General features: G+C 35.5%; 1 protein-coding gene across 21 annotated transcripts in view; it reads left to right on the top strand.

The window, feature by feature from the left end:
• The window catches only part of NRXN1 (neurexin 1), a gene marked incomplete at both ends in the record, with an annotated part of 632,844 nt that overhangs the window by 299,154 nt on the left and 315,172 nt on the right, over nt 1–18,518 (top strand). For 18 of the 21 annotated variants that reach the window (XM_079550649.1, XM_079550648.1, XM_079550645.1 and 15 more), the window contains one exon: nt 4,524–4,643. In XM_079550649.1, coding sequence (XP_079406775.1) covers nt 4,524–4,643 — 120 coding nt within the window. Of the gene's footprint in view, nt 1–3,517; nt 3,545–4,523; nt 4,644–18,518 lie in introns of all 21 variants that reach the window. The other 3 variants (XM_079550654.1, XM_079550647.1, XM_079550636.1) reach the window with 1 other exon arrangement.

The raw sequence follows: 18,518 nt of genomic DNA, 5'->3' as shown, positions 1-18,518 counted from the left end.
TGATAGAACATAGAAATATGTAAAATTATAGAAATATGTAAAATTCACAGCATATTTTTATATAGCCTTAGTGTCTATATCTCTCTCAGGAATGAATATATATATATATGTATATATATATATGTTCATTTACAGTGAGTTTGAAAAATTAGATTCTGCTTTCTGAATGTCATGAGCAAATTCCATGCCTGTATCATCCCTTTAAAGAGTCAAAGTACGCTTTAATTCCATTATACATTTCATGGCTTCTTTTGAAATTATGTAATTTTTTAAATGAATTTTATGTAGTTCAAAGAAATATTGCCATAGGCCTAGAATGCAAGTTCACCTTTTAAACCAATGGCACAACTAAGCTGTCAGTGAATTTAATAAAGCTACCAGCAGTTTAATAAATGCAACTCAAATATTGTTCTCTTTGGTGGAGAATCAGCTTTTTCCGACACCAAAATCATCTGACACAAGCAGAATGGTTAAACCAGATGTGCTGCCTGGCTCTCAGAGATCTGCCTCATCAAAAGTTTTGCCAATAGAAAGAAAACTTAAACACCATGGAATGAAATATCCCCTTTCACCCTTTTTTGCGTAAACCTTGCAAGTGAGCTCTTCCATCTCCATTGTTCTGCTGTTTGACCCATGTTGGTGATCTTCCCATGTTTGACCAAGTTGGTCTCTTGTTTGCAGACCATGGGTCAGATGTACAAAAATATTCTGACATATAAAAAAACATATGGAAGTCTTGCAAATTTAGCTGCCTCCTAGAAGTCTCTTGTATGCCTCAAGCTGCCCAGCGCTCCGCTGCTGTGTACCTACAGGAGCGTCTTCATCCATAGAGCTGAACAATTTTACCTCTTAAATGGCAATGAGACGTTTAAGATCTGTAAATCCCCTGAGCTGTTGAGTCCAAAGAGCTGATGACACACAGTAATAGAATTAATTTCAAAGCAAAAAGTGTAAGTCACTACCACTGTCAATCCAAAAGACAGTGTGTGCATGTCCTTTGCTAATACTTAGGAGGCTTTGCTAATAGCCTCCAAAGTGAGACACTTGGATTTGATATTCTTCAGATTCTTTTGAGATTGAATTCCCCCATTAAAAAAAAAAAAAAAAAAAAAAAAAAAAAGAGGGGTGAAAGGTCTTTTACTCTCTTCTGTCATGTTTGTTGCCATGATCTGTTAGGACTTTGTCCTTAAAAAAACTGATATTTGTCAATAACTTTACTGTTATAAAAGCGTGTTAAGGTATATTTTTTTAGGTATATTTTTGTGCAGCCCCACATTATACGATTGGGGTGACAAATTGTAAAGTTTGCATTTCAGAATTAAAATCACAGGCTGAGGGTATCTGTTTTCCATCATTGAGCATTAAATACAATTTACATGTAACAGAGTTCATCTTGTTGGCACGTTTTCAATGGGTAGAATAGATAGATTCTGACAACTAAAAACAGAATATGCTAACTAGGTCTTCAGACTGTTAATGGTGAACCCCGGAACCACACTGTGTCAACCCTGTTTTTCTTTAATCAGATCCATTGTACGTAATGCACTTTAATCAGATTTACAGAAAATACTAAATTATTTTAAAAAATTGTTGTAATATATTTGGAAATTAATACACTAATTGCATGCATGTATGTATACAATTTGTCTGAAAATAACTATGTAGTAAGTTTCATAGTGTTTCTTAACATATATGAAGATTCTTGGTTGTGAGATGAATTTATATATATATATGTGTGTATATATATATAGTGAAACATAGTGCACATCAACTAAAAGAATGCTTCTTGTGTAATATGCATAGCCCATAAGCCCTTACATTAGGCAGAGATAAAGGAGAGACCAAATTCCATCTATTAAAAAGTCCGCAGTGAAGACTGAATAAATTTGATTGACATTTTAGCTAACTATTTTAAAGGTAAGCAATTGAGACGAGTGTGTTACAGTATTTTACTAAATAACATAGATTTGTATAATTTGAAGGAGCACATAAACCAGTTACGGGGGATATTATAGTACTTTCCAATATTGAACTGTCTCCAATATCTCTCCCTCTTTCTTTTTTCTAAGAAAAGTCTTACCAGTAAGCCAGTTCTGATGGCATTTTTTGAATGATGACTACTACAAATAAAACCAAAAGTGCTAAGAAATTTCAAAAGAAGCAGATTAACCTTTTCTACCACGATCTTATCTGTATTTTTTCATATTTGTATTTTTTAACACGCGCTTTTTAATATGCCTCCAGGGTCCTGCAGTTTTTGTACTTTTAAGTCCTTGTGACTTTTGCTCTACTTTTGCAATGATGAGGAAACTTAACATTGCATAACTAAAGTGTAAATAAATGCATGAATATATAACATTTAAACACCTACAGATATTTTCACTTCATCTTTGTAAAGTTTCTGAGCAGCAGAATCTGGTGAGGAAAAAAAATGTGTCTTGTCAGCTATGGGATTCTGTCATTATAATCCCCAGCTCAAGAAAGGGTGATGTAATGCCCAAATGTTTAAACTTCTGGGATCAGGGCTCCTGTGAAAGGAAAATCATAGTCTTATGTCTGCATACTGCAATCAATCTATTATGGATATTGTTGTTATTTGAATAGGAGAAAATATAACAAAGTATTTAACAGTCTTGCCTGAACACTGATGTTGGGTACGTTGTCTTTCATCCTTAATCACAGTGATGACTGTTCAGGCCCTGGTTGAGAGGTGTGCTCAAGCAGGGACTCGTTTAAAGCAAGTGGCCATTGAACTGACTGATTACTAAAATAATGGCAAATCAAATGAAAATCCCACGCTGAGATCTTTGAAGAAGATGCAGTGTGAAAGATGGGTTTAAGTGGATCTTTCTCTCCAGAATAATTTAGAGGATTTACATAATCTTAGGGCTGGATTTGCTCTGTCATCCCTAACTGGAAATGATATTTTCAAATGGATGTAAATGTGTATTCCCCAAAATGATTTAGGAGAATTTTGTAATCCCAGAATCAAATTTTTCTTGTTATGTCAAAAATTGGTGTGAAATGTGTGTGCGAGCTGAAAGGAATCAGTAATTCATGATCTGTATTTCAGTCTTCATTCACTAGTCATTGAGACAAGGCTAGAAAAAAGAAAGACCGGAGTGGATGACAGCGCTAATTATTCTTGAATTCAGTGTATGTGAACATGACAAATGGCTAGTCAGGATTCAGCCATGCATTTATTCTGCTAATGCATTCATATCTATCCAAGGGGAAAAAGAAAGAAAAAAAAACTTTTAATTTTCCTTCATTACATGTCATCAGCTCAATTAACCATTATATTTGTAGTAAAATACTGGCAAATTACTGCTTTCTTATTTTGGCTTGCCTGAAGATTTATGGCTATTAGCATTAATTTGTTTGCATTATATGGCATTTCTTCCTCTCTTTAACAGCAGCATGCACTTTATTCTGAATGTTTTTTCTGTGTTTGCTGCCATTTCAATATTGCTTACTAACATTTAATATATTTTGCTTTTTTATTTTGCTGACAAAGTTGCATTGATGAAAGCTGATTTGCAAGGTAGATAGCCCTGTGTGTATTCAACAAGACTGAAACCCCCAATGCACGGTTGGATTTCTGCAATAAATGCTCTGTACATTTCAGAACTCAAGTGTGTTATTTTGTTTCAGATTTTGTCTTTCACACCTCTAAAACAATGCGCTACATGAACCTTCATTTTCCAGCAGAGTTTGCATAAAGGCTTTCAGTCTTGAGTATGTTTCGTATAGTGACTGCTTTAGTGCTTTGATCATACCTTTCTGAATTTCTTTATATTTCAGTAGTCTAGTTCTGGTTCTCTGGAAATAAGAGTAGTTTGTTCTTCATGTGTATGTCACATTTTGGCATGCCGGTTCATTAGTAGTCTGATTTTCTTCATTTTCCCTTAAAAACAAGTCTGCATGGGATCCCCCTGAAGCATGTGACTCAGTACTTGCCAACATTCATGTCAAAGAATCCAGGCTTCTCTTAATTTCAGACCTAAACAATTTAAAGCAATTTCTGGAATTAAAACTATTATAAAACGTAGCTTCATTTTATTTATTCAGTTAGTTGGTTTTGTTTTGTTTGGATTTTCCTTTATTTTCCTTTAGTTTCATCTCCCAGTGCTTTGCTTCCTGTGGCATCTGACTTCGCTGGTTGAAATGTATCTACAGGAAAAAATACTGAAATTATTAGAAAACATTTAGCCAGTTAATGGTCTGAGATGAGATTAACAAATAACTTGCAATAAAGTTAATGTCTCCACTGTACCTGGAATAATGCTGCTTCAGTTTGTGCATTTTTATGTGTTTATGACATATTAATCATAAAATTATAAAGCAAAAATATCTTTTTAACGTTACATGTTGCTGCAAAAAAGCAGCAAGTTTATGTGTCTTTTCCTTGGTAACTTTGCTCATTCTGTTTGAGATATTGGCAACTTGTTAATGTGATCCAGTGAGAAACACGTTTGTTGGAAGCCAAAGTGCAAGTCTGTTTTTTTGTGTGTTCTCATCAGGCCCCAGCACAACGTGCCAAGAGGATTCGTGTGCAAACCAGGGAGTGTGCTTGCAGCAGTGGGATGGATTCAGTTGTGACTGTAGCATGACCTCCTTTAGCGGACCATTATGCAATGACCGTAAGTACACTAAAATGTGCTGGTTTGAAGGCTCTAGAGCTCTAAGGCAGCATTTCAAGCAAGTGTCGGAAGCTTTATATTATTTTAATATACAGTATTAAATGAACTGGCAAACCTTGTGAATATCTATCTGTAAGGATATGGGAAAAAAATAGCTAAAATATGCAGTATGAATTGTGGACAATGTGCAGTATTAAACACTGGCAGAATTTGTTTTTATTATTACATATCTAATATACTGATGGTTACCCATTTGAAATAAGCTCTTTCTTGCATAAATGTTACAAGTAGTGTTTGCTGGTTGTTGTTTTTTTTTTTCTGATTGAAAAAAAAAGTCTTTTACATCTTATTCTTTTAAGCTATATTGTAATTTCCTAGCATTATCTCATGAGAGCTGTAATTACTGTGAAACAGTTGACAAGCCTTATTCTCTCCTTTTGTAGATTTCTTTAGGTGACACACTGAGCATTTTGATAATAAAAGCATACAGAGTATTTTAGTTCTTTTAAATTTCATCTCAATAAAGCTACATAATACACACCAACCATCTGGTGTTGGAAAGGAAAACTTTAAATATGTCAGAAGTGAGGTGCCTGATTCACCAATATAATCTGATTTTTTTCCAATCTAGACTTATTGATCAAAATAGAATTATGCAGAATTGAAAGGGAAGCAGAAATGCAGGAGCCTTGATGGTCTGCAATAACTGTTAAAAGAAAACTGCTCAGTTTTCTTTTTAAATCAGCACATCTGAAATATCGGTGTTACATGTTTTTGTATCTATATGATAATGGAATTTCTTTAGGCACTTTTATTTTCATTTGTATACGTTTCTCTGAATGAATGTCTGATGAAACAGTGTGTTGGCATGACTGTCTAGCCATGCATTTTAGATTTCTGTGTCTTGATCCCATTCTCTAGTCTACAGCATGATGCACCTTCTTGGACAAACTCTAAAATAACACAATAACTATCATCTGAAGTGCTTTGGGCTCAGATTATATCTAACTTGAGGCTTAAAAATGAATTATGCAAAAGATGCAGTAATGATTTTCATGCGAGTTCCAATTTTCTACTCTTGACCACTGTTGAAAAAATGAGGAAAAGATTCATGTTAGCGTGCTTCCCTACACTTGCTGTCATGGTAGAAATGAAATGTGGCATCAGAGAACTTCAGAAAATTTGAGGAAAGGTTTGTGTATTTATTCCTATGAGTTTGCCTTTCCAATTATATAAGTAATCAGCCATACTACAAAGCATGTTTTTAAAGATATTAGCCTTCTACTATCTACTACAGAGGAAAATTATTTCTATTTTTCTTTTATGCCGGTGCTTCTGGCTTTCTGTGACCTGAGTTCTTTCAAAAGTAACTAAAAACTGTGAAATGTATCATTATTTTAATTCATATCTAGCAAAGGAAAATCTCTTTCTGTACATTTGTTTTAGTAGTAGCTGATGTCTGGACCTGGAATATTCTGTAAACTATTTTTTCAAATACAAATCAGGCATACTGAAAAGCTAGCATAAGAATAACATTTAGCAGTCTATGAAGTCATACTAGTACAGTAGTGTTGTGGAACACACTGTATAGAATCAGATAACTCAGTATAGTACTTTTGATGATGGTGAAGGGGTATCTTTGGTACAGGGTTGCCAACAATGCTTACTTCTTTCCAGATAAGTCAGTTTTTTATGTTCTGTCACAAATATGAGATACAAATGTATCCTAGATGCAGATGTTTTGTGATAGAATGCAGTTTGGTAAATTTAATTTGTTTACTTTGTGCTTTATCTTGGCTCCTCAGGTTATTTTTCATTTCAAAAATCTGCCAAACAAATCTAATGAGAAAGATTTTTTTTGCCATGATATATGGGGGGGAGAGGGGTTGGATGGAGAAAAAATCATGGTGTAATTTCAGTGTCATCTAGATGCTTCTAGACTTGTGTCTGCATTCTTTAGGAAGGGCAGAATGGATAGAGAAATCGTGAACTGTTACTATAGGTTTTAGTAAATTGCATGGGCTACAAAACACATGCCAAACTTTTGCAGCACTGAAGTAAGCCAAATTCCTTTCACGTCAAGTGAGGTGGTTCCTGTGACAAGTCTGGAGTAGCACCTGCTTGCTACTGACAAGCACAGACCTTATAAAAGACAGTGTGCAAGATGTGGAAGCAGGGTCAGGTGGTCCAGGAATGCAGTCCGTGAATGCATAGCAAGAACAACCAAAGCCTAGCCTAGCAGGGGACATAGATGGCAACAGGAAGAGCTCCTGTCAGCACTGAAAGAAAGAGCAGGAAAATGGGCCCACCACTAAATGAGGTGAAAGGACCTTAGGGCAAAGGACAAGGAATAAATCAGGGTACTCCATGGCTTCATCGTGATCTTTATCAATAAGATCAGCCTTCAACATTTTCACTGCACTTGACCACACTTGTACAGTACACAAGATATACACTGCATGGCAACTGAAGGGATTAATCCATATGTTTTCCTCATCACTGTGAACTTGCTCTTGATTATCTTTGAAAGGTCCTGACTTTGGGGGGCGGTTCCAGAGAATTGAGGGGAAAAAAAAAGAAAGTGCTGTCCTCAAGAAGGAGGAAACTACAGACTGGTCAGCCTAACATCAATTCCAGGAAATGTGATAGAAAAGATCAACGTGGCAGCTATTTCCAAACATAGTAGAGACAGGAGGGCAATTAGGAATATCTAGCGTGGACCTACAGAGGGGAAATTATATGATTTCATGAGTGTAGATTCGGTATTTAGTTATTTTTCATTTTATTGCTAAGCAGAGAATTCATCCTCTCATTTGAAAGCATGGTGAGTACTCAAAATTGGGACTGAATCATGTATCTTTCTGGAAAAACGAAACAAAACCAACCAACCAACCAAACAAAAAAACAAAATTATAATTGTCCCAGACTGAATGCAGTGAACAGCGGATACTCTTGGCTGTTACTGAGGATAGACTGAGATGTCCTGAGGTCATAGGATGTTATAAAAACATATTAGTTAAGTTTATAAGAGATATGGATAGTAGGGTATTTGGCATTATACAGATTCCAGGGAAGGGACTGAATACTTCTCTTTTTGGTGTAGTGCTCGGAGAGTGCATTAAGTAAGATTGAAGTTATACTTTGAACCTTGAAAAATTTAAATATTGAGTCAATTTTTGAAATAAATGGACATTTTTATAAACGTCAGTCTTCCTTGAAGAACTCTGATCAGAACAGGTGCATTTTTGCAGTGAATGAGGCAAGAGTCTTTTATTATGTGAACAGGCAACTAACAATTATATAATAATCCATATGCAAGGAGGGGTAATTTAATATTGTGTTCAGAAATGTGCAGATGGCTTTCCCTAGATTTACAGTACTTTATGCCTGAAATGTAATGTTGTATCGCACTCACACTACATAGTGCATAAAGAAAAGGAATATTTATTATTGTGAGTTAGCTATGCAAATAACTTAGTATGATCAGTCATTGATATGATCAGTGTTGACATAGGATAGGCATTCTGCTGTCACAGTGTCTTTCTTTTTCGAAAATGTGAATCAGAGGCTGATATTCGTATAATCCCTCTGTATGCTATCACTCAGTGTTACCCAAATGATGAGTTTAAACTCTATACACACATAAATATAGATTTATTCATTTATTTTGCTGTTATGGATATGGCATCTTTTGGACCTTTTGACACTGAGAATGTAGAGTGCCTTAATGCTACTTCTGTGAGGATTTGGACAAAGTGAAGAAACTTCATTAAATCAATGACCAAAACTTAAAGTAACCGTACGAGCCACTCCATATTTTGTTACTTTCCAAAATAGCAGAAAATATTCCTGGCCAAGTGTTTGCAGTTGCTAGCTATCAATAAGCATATAACCTGTTATTGAGAAAAAGGACGCACAATTCCTCAGAGTACATTAAAACACATTTGATTTCCACCTCCAGTAGCTGAGAATTAAAAAAACCTGTCCCTGATAACATACAAGTCTAAATATTTGATGTGATTATTTTGCCATGGACGCTCATGGTACACAGGAGAAATAAAGACAGCAACTCACAATTACAACACAGGGCAAGCTTCTGGAATGAACTAATTAAAGAAATCTCAATTTGTTCAGCTTATCTCATCCAATCTTTCTCTGTAACGAATATCTGGAATTTTTGGTGACAAACATCAATGGCCTAATTTGTATTATCTTCAAAGGAAGTGGGATTTCACATAAGCAGTCTTGAGAACTTAGAAATGCCTTGGTATTTAGGAGAATTAGAAAAACTGTAAAAAGAGCAAGGAAGACAAGAAGTGCTAACTGTGAACCATAGCTGTGAAACAACATTTTTAAACTTTTGTTTCTATTGGAATCTTGATCCAGATAAGGTGCACTTTGATCTACCAGGCTGTTGGGACTGTGATGTAACGTAGGAGCACACACTGCTTTGAGCAGCATGACTCAAAAAATGAAAACTTTTCTTTTCTCATCCTCCAATCCTTGATGGCCCAGCTGTAATTGCTTTTTCACCTCTATCTTGTATGGATCTCAAAGCAAAGTAAATTTTGTCTTTTCATTAATATTTGCTCAATCTATCAATTACATAAAGTTAACCAGGCATTCTTTTCTTGATGGTCTGAAAACAGCTTTTAGAGTTTTTGCCTCCTTTACAAAAACATTCTGGAGTTGCCGATTGGGTGAGGTAATAGTTAGGTAATTTCCATATTCCTTAAAGATATAGATCACCCTATTTAAAAAAGAAAGAGTTTGACTGTGACTGTATATTGTCACTTACATGTGATAATATTTCTAAAAAAACAGTAGCAAGAAAAGCTTCAAGTGAGGATAACATGATACAGAAAAAGAAAATACAAAACTTTTAAGGTAGCCAGAACGTATTTTTATAGCTCTGCTTGTAGCTCAGATCAAAGCAATTATGCAACATTTGTGGCCTACTCAGAGGCATTTTCTGCTTCACAATATTAAAAATGGAACATAGTGTCAGAAAATTGTGAGCTTCTCTCTGCCTCTGGAAGAATTAAGGGAGTAATTAAATTGAATTTTGGCATGTCAATAATATCTTTCTCTTATTAATGGTGTAATAATTTTGTAAATCAAATCCTGGAAGTGTTTCCAGTGTCATAAAGGTGAAAATGATTAAGGGTAATGAAATTCATTCTCATGGAATTAAAATTGTTCTGTTGGGTATCATCAGATTCCTTTCTCTAGAACATTCAAATTATTACAATTTGATAGTGTGTTATGTACAATTCAGGTCTGAAATTTGGTATCTATTAGAAAAGCTATTCACAGTAACAGTGATAGCAGATAAGTGCTGTCGCTATTCTTTCTCATACATTTCTCTTTTAAAGATACTAATACAGTCTTGTAAACTGGAACGTTCCAATAATATGTATTAAGATAAATGTTAGGTAACTATTAGGTTTCTAAACAAGATTGATGGTCACATATGGTGCAGCTGAAGCAGAAGTTTTACCTCTGTTAATGGTGTCTGCAACAAACCCCTCCCCTCAAAAAAAAGAGCAATGAGTAAGTGCTGGGTTTTTTAAACAGATGATACCTGTGAGCATCACAAACGGTAAGAAAGAGGGAAAAGCTTTCCTGGTTTGTCTCCTTTTTAACCCATAGCATGAGAAGAGCTCAAAGTATTTATAAGGAGTTCAGTAATATATACCTATTTTATCTATAAGTTATTTACAGTAGCACAATGATGGTTGACACATCAGAAAAGCAAAATTATTCAGTCCTTCTGAAGTCTGTACAGCTGGACTCAGGTTACTAAGGCAACCTGATCTTCCCCAGCATGTATTCTTGCTTGACAGATAGGTAGGTAGGTTAGATTCCAAGTAACAACATAGATAACAAGGATACAAGGCACTCCTATACCCATTACAAAACAAAATTTTCATGGTAGCTTGAGATCTTCTTTAGAGTCTTCTGTGTTTTCTTTTTTTTTTTTTTTTTTTTCTTCCCCCTCAGATGATGTAGAAAATTGAGGCAAAGTAAAAACTTCTATTTATAAAGTAGACAAAATGACCTAAATCTTACATGGGTAAATCAAGGTGTTCTGCAATCCAATTTAATGATCTGTGCAATTCCTCAGCATCTGAGAATGGAAGCATGTGCTGGTATAATGGCAAGGCACAGAGTAAGATAAATTTTGCAGACGTTTTTATACCTTTCATAGTTTTGTTCTCTTCTCTTGCTACAGGAAGGATATTGTTACCTATTTTTTGACCACTTATAACTGCTGATTAGATGGAGATGGGAGGCTGTTCTGACTGAAATTTTGACTTTCTTCCTAGTGTGCTTATTCTCTCTTAATATCACATGATATTTAAGATCCTTGAATATCTCATTTTAACTGGGGCGTATGAATGTTATATACTGATGTTGTGTTTTAAAGTCTTTGTAACTGTTGTCATGGAATCAGAAAATTGTTTGAAGGTCAGCTAGTCCAACTTCCCTGCACTGAACAGGGACACCTACAGCTATATCAGACAACTCCTGACCATAAGTAACTCCAAAGATGGGGCATCCATCACTTTTCTGGGCAGACTGTTCCAATGCCTCACCACCCTTATTATAAAAACAAACAAAAATATTTTTTTCCTTATATTTGGTCTAAAACTCACCTCTTTTAGTTTGAAACCATTTCCCCTTGTCCTATCACAACAGACCTTGGTAAAGAGCCTGCCTCCTTCAGATACTGAAATATACTGATTTTCTGCTTAGGTATTTCAAGAAATTTTGTAAGAAGGAAGCAGGATTCATAGCAGCTACGAAAAAACACTGTTGGAAGCATTACTTCTACGAGTAAAAGAACTTAACCAGGTCTTAGTGTCTGCTGGTTTAATGAAGCCAACTGCAAAATTAAGTCCTAGCCTAAGGAAAACTGTTGCATACTCAAAAGTGAGTGGTCAACACCCAACTTGGGTACTGGAAAGCTGGACTTTATGAACAGGCAGCAAAGAGCATCTGATGCTCATCAAACTGTTTGGTGCACACAAAGCCAATTTAAAGGTTGTATTAAGGTTGTATTTGTCAGTTTGTTGCTGATTCTGATGGAATGTTCATGCTGCTAAGCTTTAAGCTGTCACTCTTTGTAATGAAGTCGTACTTCCAACTGGAAACAGACATGAAAAAGCGCTTCATTTCACTCTAAACATTCACGCACTAAAAAACACTTAAAATGCATGGCATACAGTGTACAATGTCAAAAAGCATTAATATTTACAGATACCATTTTCAAATGATCATAAGCTCTTAGTCTGTGTTACCATATAAGGAAGTCCTCTCTTAGTGAATGTTGTTTTAACATTCTCTCCCTTTTGAAAAGTGTAAATCTTCAGAATACTCCCGGTCACATCAATGGGCTGATGCTTGGATTGTACAAAATATTTTACATAGAGACCAGAGAACTTTGAATTTGGGAAATGAATGCCACTCAGAAGTATCAGCTGTGGTAGGCAACTCCTCCTGTCCAGAGATGTTAAGTAGGAGCTGATGTTGCAGGCAGGGCCCCGAACCTCCACATTTAATACTAGACCAGCCTGCCCTTACTAAAAGTACACTTTCCTTGTAACTTCATGAACTGTAATTGTAGGTGCTGTCTCATATCTAAATAGGTTTATGGACAGCTCATATGCTTGTTTTTGACTTTCAAGTCTCCTGCAGGGTATCAGAAAGACCACAGTGTTTCATTACATCAGAAGAAGACAAAAGACCTTTCCTGTCTTTCACCATTCCCTATATTGTAGAGGTATCATTGTAATTAAAGCTACCTACACACTTACTCCTTCAAGTAATTGAATGCCACTCTCCTGGTCAGTAAATCAATTTAAGGATTGTCTTGTTTCTATGTATATTAAATAGAAAGGGCTTGTATGTCTGCAGGGGACATATATGGGATATATATAGATCAGTTGTACAGGAAGTACACAGCAGTTACCAGTATTTCTCAGAACCACCAGAATGCCTGCACAAATATACTTGTATTTTGCAAGAGCAGCAAACAACACGATTTAAACAAGTCAGATCTGCAGTGCATTAACAAAGCGATGTATATAGCTGTTTCAAAGAATATTCAAGGCTGCTCAGGAGTATCAGACTCAGTATATGTGTGGTAAAGGTCTAATATGAACATCGGTAGAGGACAAGCTTCAGCTTCCTAAGTACCAGTAGTTCAGCCAAGGTGATGTATATCTGAAAATCTTGAGGGGGATGGGGAGGGAAATCCCCTAATTTTATGCAGATTCTGGAAAGATGTTCAGCAGTCCACTTAGCCATTTGCTGACCTTCTTCCACCTGCTTGTTTTTTTTTGCCAAGTTATGCCTTGACCTTGAGCTCCGTTCCTTCCCCCTATGCTTAGTCTTTTCTTCCTTTACTTTTGTCTGCTAAAAGGATAGGAATGTGTTTTAATAGGCTTCTTTCTGTAATCCCTGAAGGGAAGCCTTTACGGCAGGAAAATATTCAAAATGATAGTATCTCTCTAATTGAAAGCACTACCAGGAAAAAATGAAAAATGGGTAAGTTCAGATGCTTTCAGAAGCAAGTGGATTTTATTTCTGTACAACCGAGGCCTGAAAACTTCCAAATGTCACAATGTTGAGAACATTTTACTAGCAATAGTAAGCCTGTTTCTCCCTGAAACTCTACCCCAAAACTTTCATCTTTCCAGCCTCTACTTGCTACCAATGTGTATTACTACTGATATTTAATTTGAACTACTTAATGCAGCTTTGCTGGGATGACAGCCAACTTCAAAGAAAACATTTCCTCTCTAACCCCAACAAATGCACAGGGCCAAGAGATGATATTTTCACTGAAGATTAACCTTTTCCTGGGGATGATACAGTATGCCAAACAACAAGGAAAGGCTCTGAGTACTATAATAGAATAGCCTATAATAGAAATGCAGCTTATTGTAGTTTCAGATTTATAGAGAAGGTATTTTTTTATAATTTTGCTATATCTGCACTATGGATTTTATTGAATCTATTGATCAAAAGATAGACAAATTATATTAGGAATTTCTCCAGCTTGCTTCTCTAGGAATTCTCCAGGAATTTCTGAATGACAATAGGGCTGAGATTTTGCTAATGCTAGAAAGCTGTAAAAAAATATTTAATTTATTGTCTTGGAAAATGTCAGGGAGGAAAGTCAAAACTGTATGGTCTTCCCTGTATCTGGAGCAGGAACAGCATCCTAAGTGGTAAATTAAAGTTCCTTTTAATGTACAAAAAAACTCTCAAAAAGTAGGAAGTCTGTTACTTTTCTTTTTTTTTTTTTTTTCTTTTTTCTTTTTAATTTCCTTAAATTGTTGATTGCAGACACTTTCCAAAATAGGGTTATCAGTTGGGGTGGGGGGAAGGGTGGCACTTAACAATATTTAAGTCATTTCATATAATAGAGCATCACTGATGCAACAGAGGCAGTTGGGGGGGTGGGGGGGGGGAGGAGGGGAAGGTGGGAAGGTGCAGTGGAACCAAACTTTAGACTTATAAAATTTAGGGATCTCTGCCTTCTAAGTCAAGGTCTTGTGAAACTCCATCTTTAGCCCAATACACCAGACAGTAATATTATGATGAGGGACATGCTATTGCTAGATTACTAACCTTAATCAGTTTGTATGTTAAATCATTTGTAAAATTGGAAAGCATAGGAGGGAGAGTATGAGAATGTAGAAGGAAGTAGGGAATGATAACCTTGCATGGAAGTGTTGGCAGTTTTGCATCCTTTGGTCATAAGTTCTTCTGGATAGCACAAGATAGTTTGGAGTAGAGTTCTGTGTGATTTTAGTTTCTGAACTCTTGAGGCCTACCAGTATTTAATAATACACTACAGTGGGAAAAAAATGCCACAGAATGTCTGTACACAGCCATGTTCATTTTTAAGTTTAAATAAAATGAAATATGGACTATTGTGAGGCATCCATAGACTTGCAAATAATAATACCCCGCTGTAAATATTCTGCAAAGAATGTAGTATATTTGCTTATGTGAGGAAAAATAAAAGGGGACCTATTTATAACAAAGGTCTCATATAGGCGTATAATTCTAGATTAATTTTAGATACTCTCAGTAATAAATTAAATTATCCCTTCATGTCACTGTTAAGTGATTCTAAAGAAATTTTTTTTGTCACTCTTTTAAAATATAATTACATTTTAAAAACAAACAAAAAAAGACAAAACAGGAAATGGGAAATTTAATCAAGCACAAGCAACAGCACTTTGGAAAAATCGTTCCCAGGCTTCTTACATATATATCAGTAATCGCCTTTTCACATTAAGATGTCTTCTAAAATTCTCAGTTCATTTTCTATTCTTTTGACAGTCTGAACAATTTGTCTGGTTGTTTTTTTTTTTTTTTTTTTTTTTTTTTTCTGCTTCTTTGTGAATGGAAAATGATGAAAAACCTATAAATCCAGAGATGAGGTTTAATATGAATTTCCACATTGCAGATGTTCTGTTTTCTAAAGTTATATGAAAATGCAGGCATTTCATTAAATGGACTGGCTTCACTGGAAAAAGCCTCCAATCTTTCCGGGCAAGTAGAAATGATAAAGGAAGTACAGAAAAAAGCTCAGAGGTCCCCAGAGACCTTCCAGATTTCACCTTCATTTCCTTTTTCATCTTAGATTTCTTTATTATTTTGTGGAAATATGTGGTTTAGCTGTTCTTCAAGTTGACAGGTGGTAGAAATCCTTTAATTATGATCTTGGTTGTATGCCGCCAGTGCACAAAGGGGAACCATGATAATCCACTCCACTGTGTTATTAGGAGTCATTGCACATTACTCGTGCTTTTTAGTGTAAAATCCTGTGTAAATCTCACTGTAGAAATAAAATAACCAAAGTAAAAAAAAAAGATTAAATTGAATTATATTTGCAGGAAATAAAATAATTAGCTGTTATACACCACTCTTCCATGGACAGATAGTAGGAAAAGCGTTTAAAGATTAAGAACTTGTTTAAGCAACCTCTTTTTTTTTTTTTTTTTGGTCGTTTCTTGCTCAACTATTTAATGTATAATTTATCATGTACTTAACCTGTCTTTAAAATATGATCGTGTTATCATGTTCAGTGTACATCAGGTACAGAAAGGAAAACCTTCACAATATTGTTTCCTTTGCCACCTGTTCTGCAAAACTTCTATTTATTAGTACTTTTATTCCATTTAGATAAAACGTGATTTATCTCTTCCCTTTGCTTAGTATACATTTGGTTAGTAATTCTCTGTAGTTATTTATGACTGGACTTGAGGCTATTTTTAAGCACTTGGAGACCTTTATTTTTTTTTTCCTATTGGAGTGGCATAAAAGGGCCCTAGGTCAAAATTCAATGTATCTACAGAGAACCAGTGTAATTACCTTACAAACAGAGAATGCAATGGTGCTGTTGGAATGGGAAGCTTCCTCTCTGTCCCCAGCCCCCAGGGTAGCAAGACAAATGAAGAGCGTGGAACAAGGAGGAAATCAAAAGTTTCCTTCAGCCTATAATGACCTGGATAATCATCACAATTCTCATATACACTTCAGTGGTGAAGTGCTCCCTGTCCATTGTCCACGATGGCTTTTCTACCAGCATAGGTAGGATCAGCTTGGGATTCATTCCTATGCGATGTAAGTGGAACACATAAAATAATGCAGTACTATATACAGAAAGTGATTCCTGCTCTCCAGACTATTGCGTTACCAAACAAACTGAAAAGAGTAACTTTTCAAGGAAAAGTTGCCAAACGCTAGACGCTGTGTCAGCATTAACGTAATGATGAACAATTTCATCCACTCCAAACTAGCAGCAATATTTCATACCTTTTCCTGAAAAACTGAAGTATACTGTGACACATGGGACCTGAGTTCAACAGTCATACTTATGTTACAAAAGGGTGATGTTAGCAAAATAATTATTCAAATACAACGCCTATTTTTATGGGCCTTTTTTTCCCCCATGAATTATTCTATGAAATCACTGATGACTGTTTCTGTAACATGCTGTCCATTCTTATTAATGTTTAAGACAGGCAGTAATGAATTTATTTGTAAGAACATATGTGTCAGCTGTACAGACAGTAAAATAAGCATGTAGTGATGTTGTGGCTATCAGGACTAAGTATCATTTCTAAAAGTTTCACCCCATTGCTGATATTTGTCCTCTGTTTATGCAGTAGATCGTCAATTGCAATGATCAGACTGGAAGCAATTTCTTTGATGTTTTTAAAAGGAGAAAATAATTTTTCACCTATCTGAATGTCAGTTGGCTGAGAGTAAATTAAAATGTTCCAGTACTGAGACTGGCAATTATTGCCAAATGTAACCTGAACGGCTTTGGTATTAGTATTCCTAGCAGGGATTTTTTTCCTCTTCTTGCAACACGTAGCTCTTGTTTCATTCTAGCCGTTTAAATTAGGAGAGCTGAAAACAATGATCAATCAGAGGTAGTTAAAAAAAAAAAAGAAAAAAAAGATAAAAAAATCATCCCGATATTGCATTTTCTTCATTTATATCTTTTTTTTTGAGTATTTCCCAATTTACTTTTCCCTTTGGCAAACTTGAATTATCTTCTTTATGGGCCAAATTGTGCTTTGATTTAAATTATTGATAAAGGTGTCTTAAATACACTGGAAGCAAGATGGATTTCTAAATAGGCAGCTATCTTTCTAGACTGCTGTGAGTACTATCAGCAGCTAATGAGACCAAGGCTTTCACTGCCCTGATATGCCTGGTTTTTCCAGCTTTGAATGTGCAGAGCCTGTGTCTGAATCTGGATCCGCTGTATAGCTGTTTAAACCATAGTAAGGCATGGGGCCATTATTAAATTTACTATATGCCTCCGTGAATCCTGGCAGTGCATTCTCATCTATTGAGAAGCCTTAGAAACAAGCTCCTCAGGCAAAACATCCATTAAAGTTTCTTTTCTTAAAGAAAAAAAAATCTTCTGCTAATTTGCTGCAATTTATGTTTGCTTTGTGATTCTGCAGCCAAGCCTGCCAATGAAACTGTGCTAATCATTAGGAAGCTTGTGCTTGTATGCATTCAGGCATTCTACAAATACCACTCCATAACTAAAGCGATGTTCTAAAAGGGTTTGGGTTTGTTTTTCCTGCATGGTTAAAATCTTACAACATGTGATTTTGCTCTTTTCTCTCCTTAAAAATCCTTGCGTATTTCGTCTGAGGAAAAACTATTCTTACAGCATACTTTTTTCTTTTATATAGTGTAGTTTAATGATAGAAAATAGGTGTCTCACAGATAAAATTACATACTACATGCTCCTGTGTTCTGTCTCAAAGATTTAAGCCCTATAATCTTTTAAAAATTGATCATTACTCATTTATCTTCTGTAATGGTACCGTTGGCTAAGAATTTGAAAAACAGTTAAATTAAAAGAAAAAAGAAGAATAAGAGTCAGTAGAGGTAGCACTTTGTGGGAAGACCATTAGAAATGAAGGGGGAGTGGATAGAAGTGTATCTTGTAAAGATCTTGTAAAGACCCCAGAAATCCAAGATGAGAAATGAACTGCTCAACCATTGAAAAATATTGGGTCAATTTTCCACATTTTGGAGATCTACAGAAGTCTGTGTATCCTCTGTAAACTCTACCACCTCATGCGAAAAGCTGCAACTCCATTTCAACGTTGAATACACAACTTCTGTTCCTTTGTATTCCTTCACACCTGAAGTCTGTGTCTGTTGCTCATCTGAGAAGCTTCCTGTCACAGGGTTAAGGGAAAACTATTTTAATCACCATTTTGGAAGAAGGCATCTCAACAGAGTGGTAGCTTCTACTGATATTTTAGCATTAGTTTATAAATGGATGCATTCCCACATGAAAGTGCAGGGATGAGA

Source organism: Tetrao urogallus, assembly GCF_951394365.1.
Source record: "Tetrao urogallus genome assembly, chromosome: 2".
Taxonomy (NCBI): domain Eukaryota; kingdom Metazoa; phylum Chordata; class Aves; order Galliformes; family Phasianidae; genus Tetrao; species Tetrao urogallus.
This window is presented reverse-complemented; position numbering and strand designations above follow the sequence as displayed.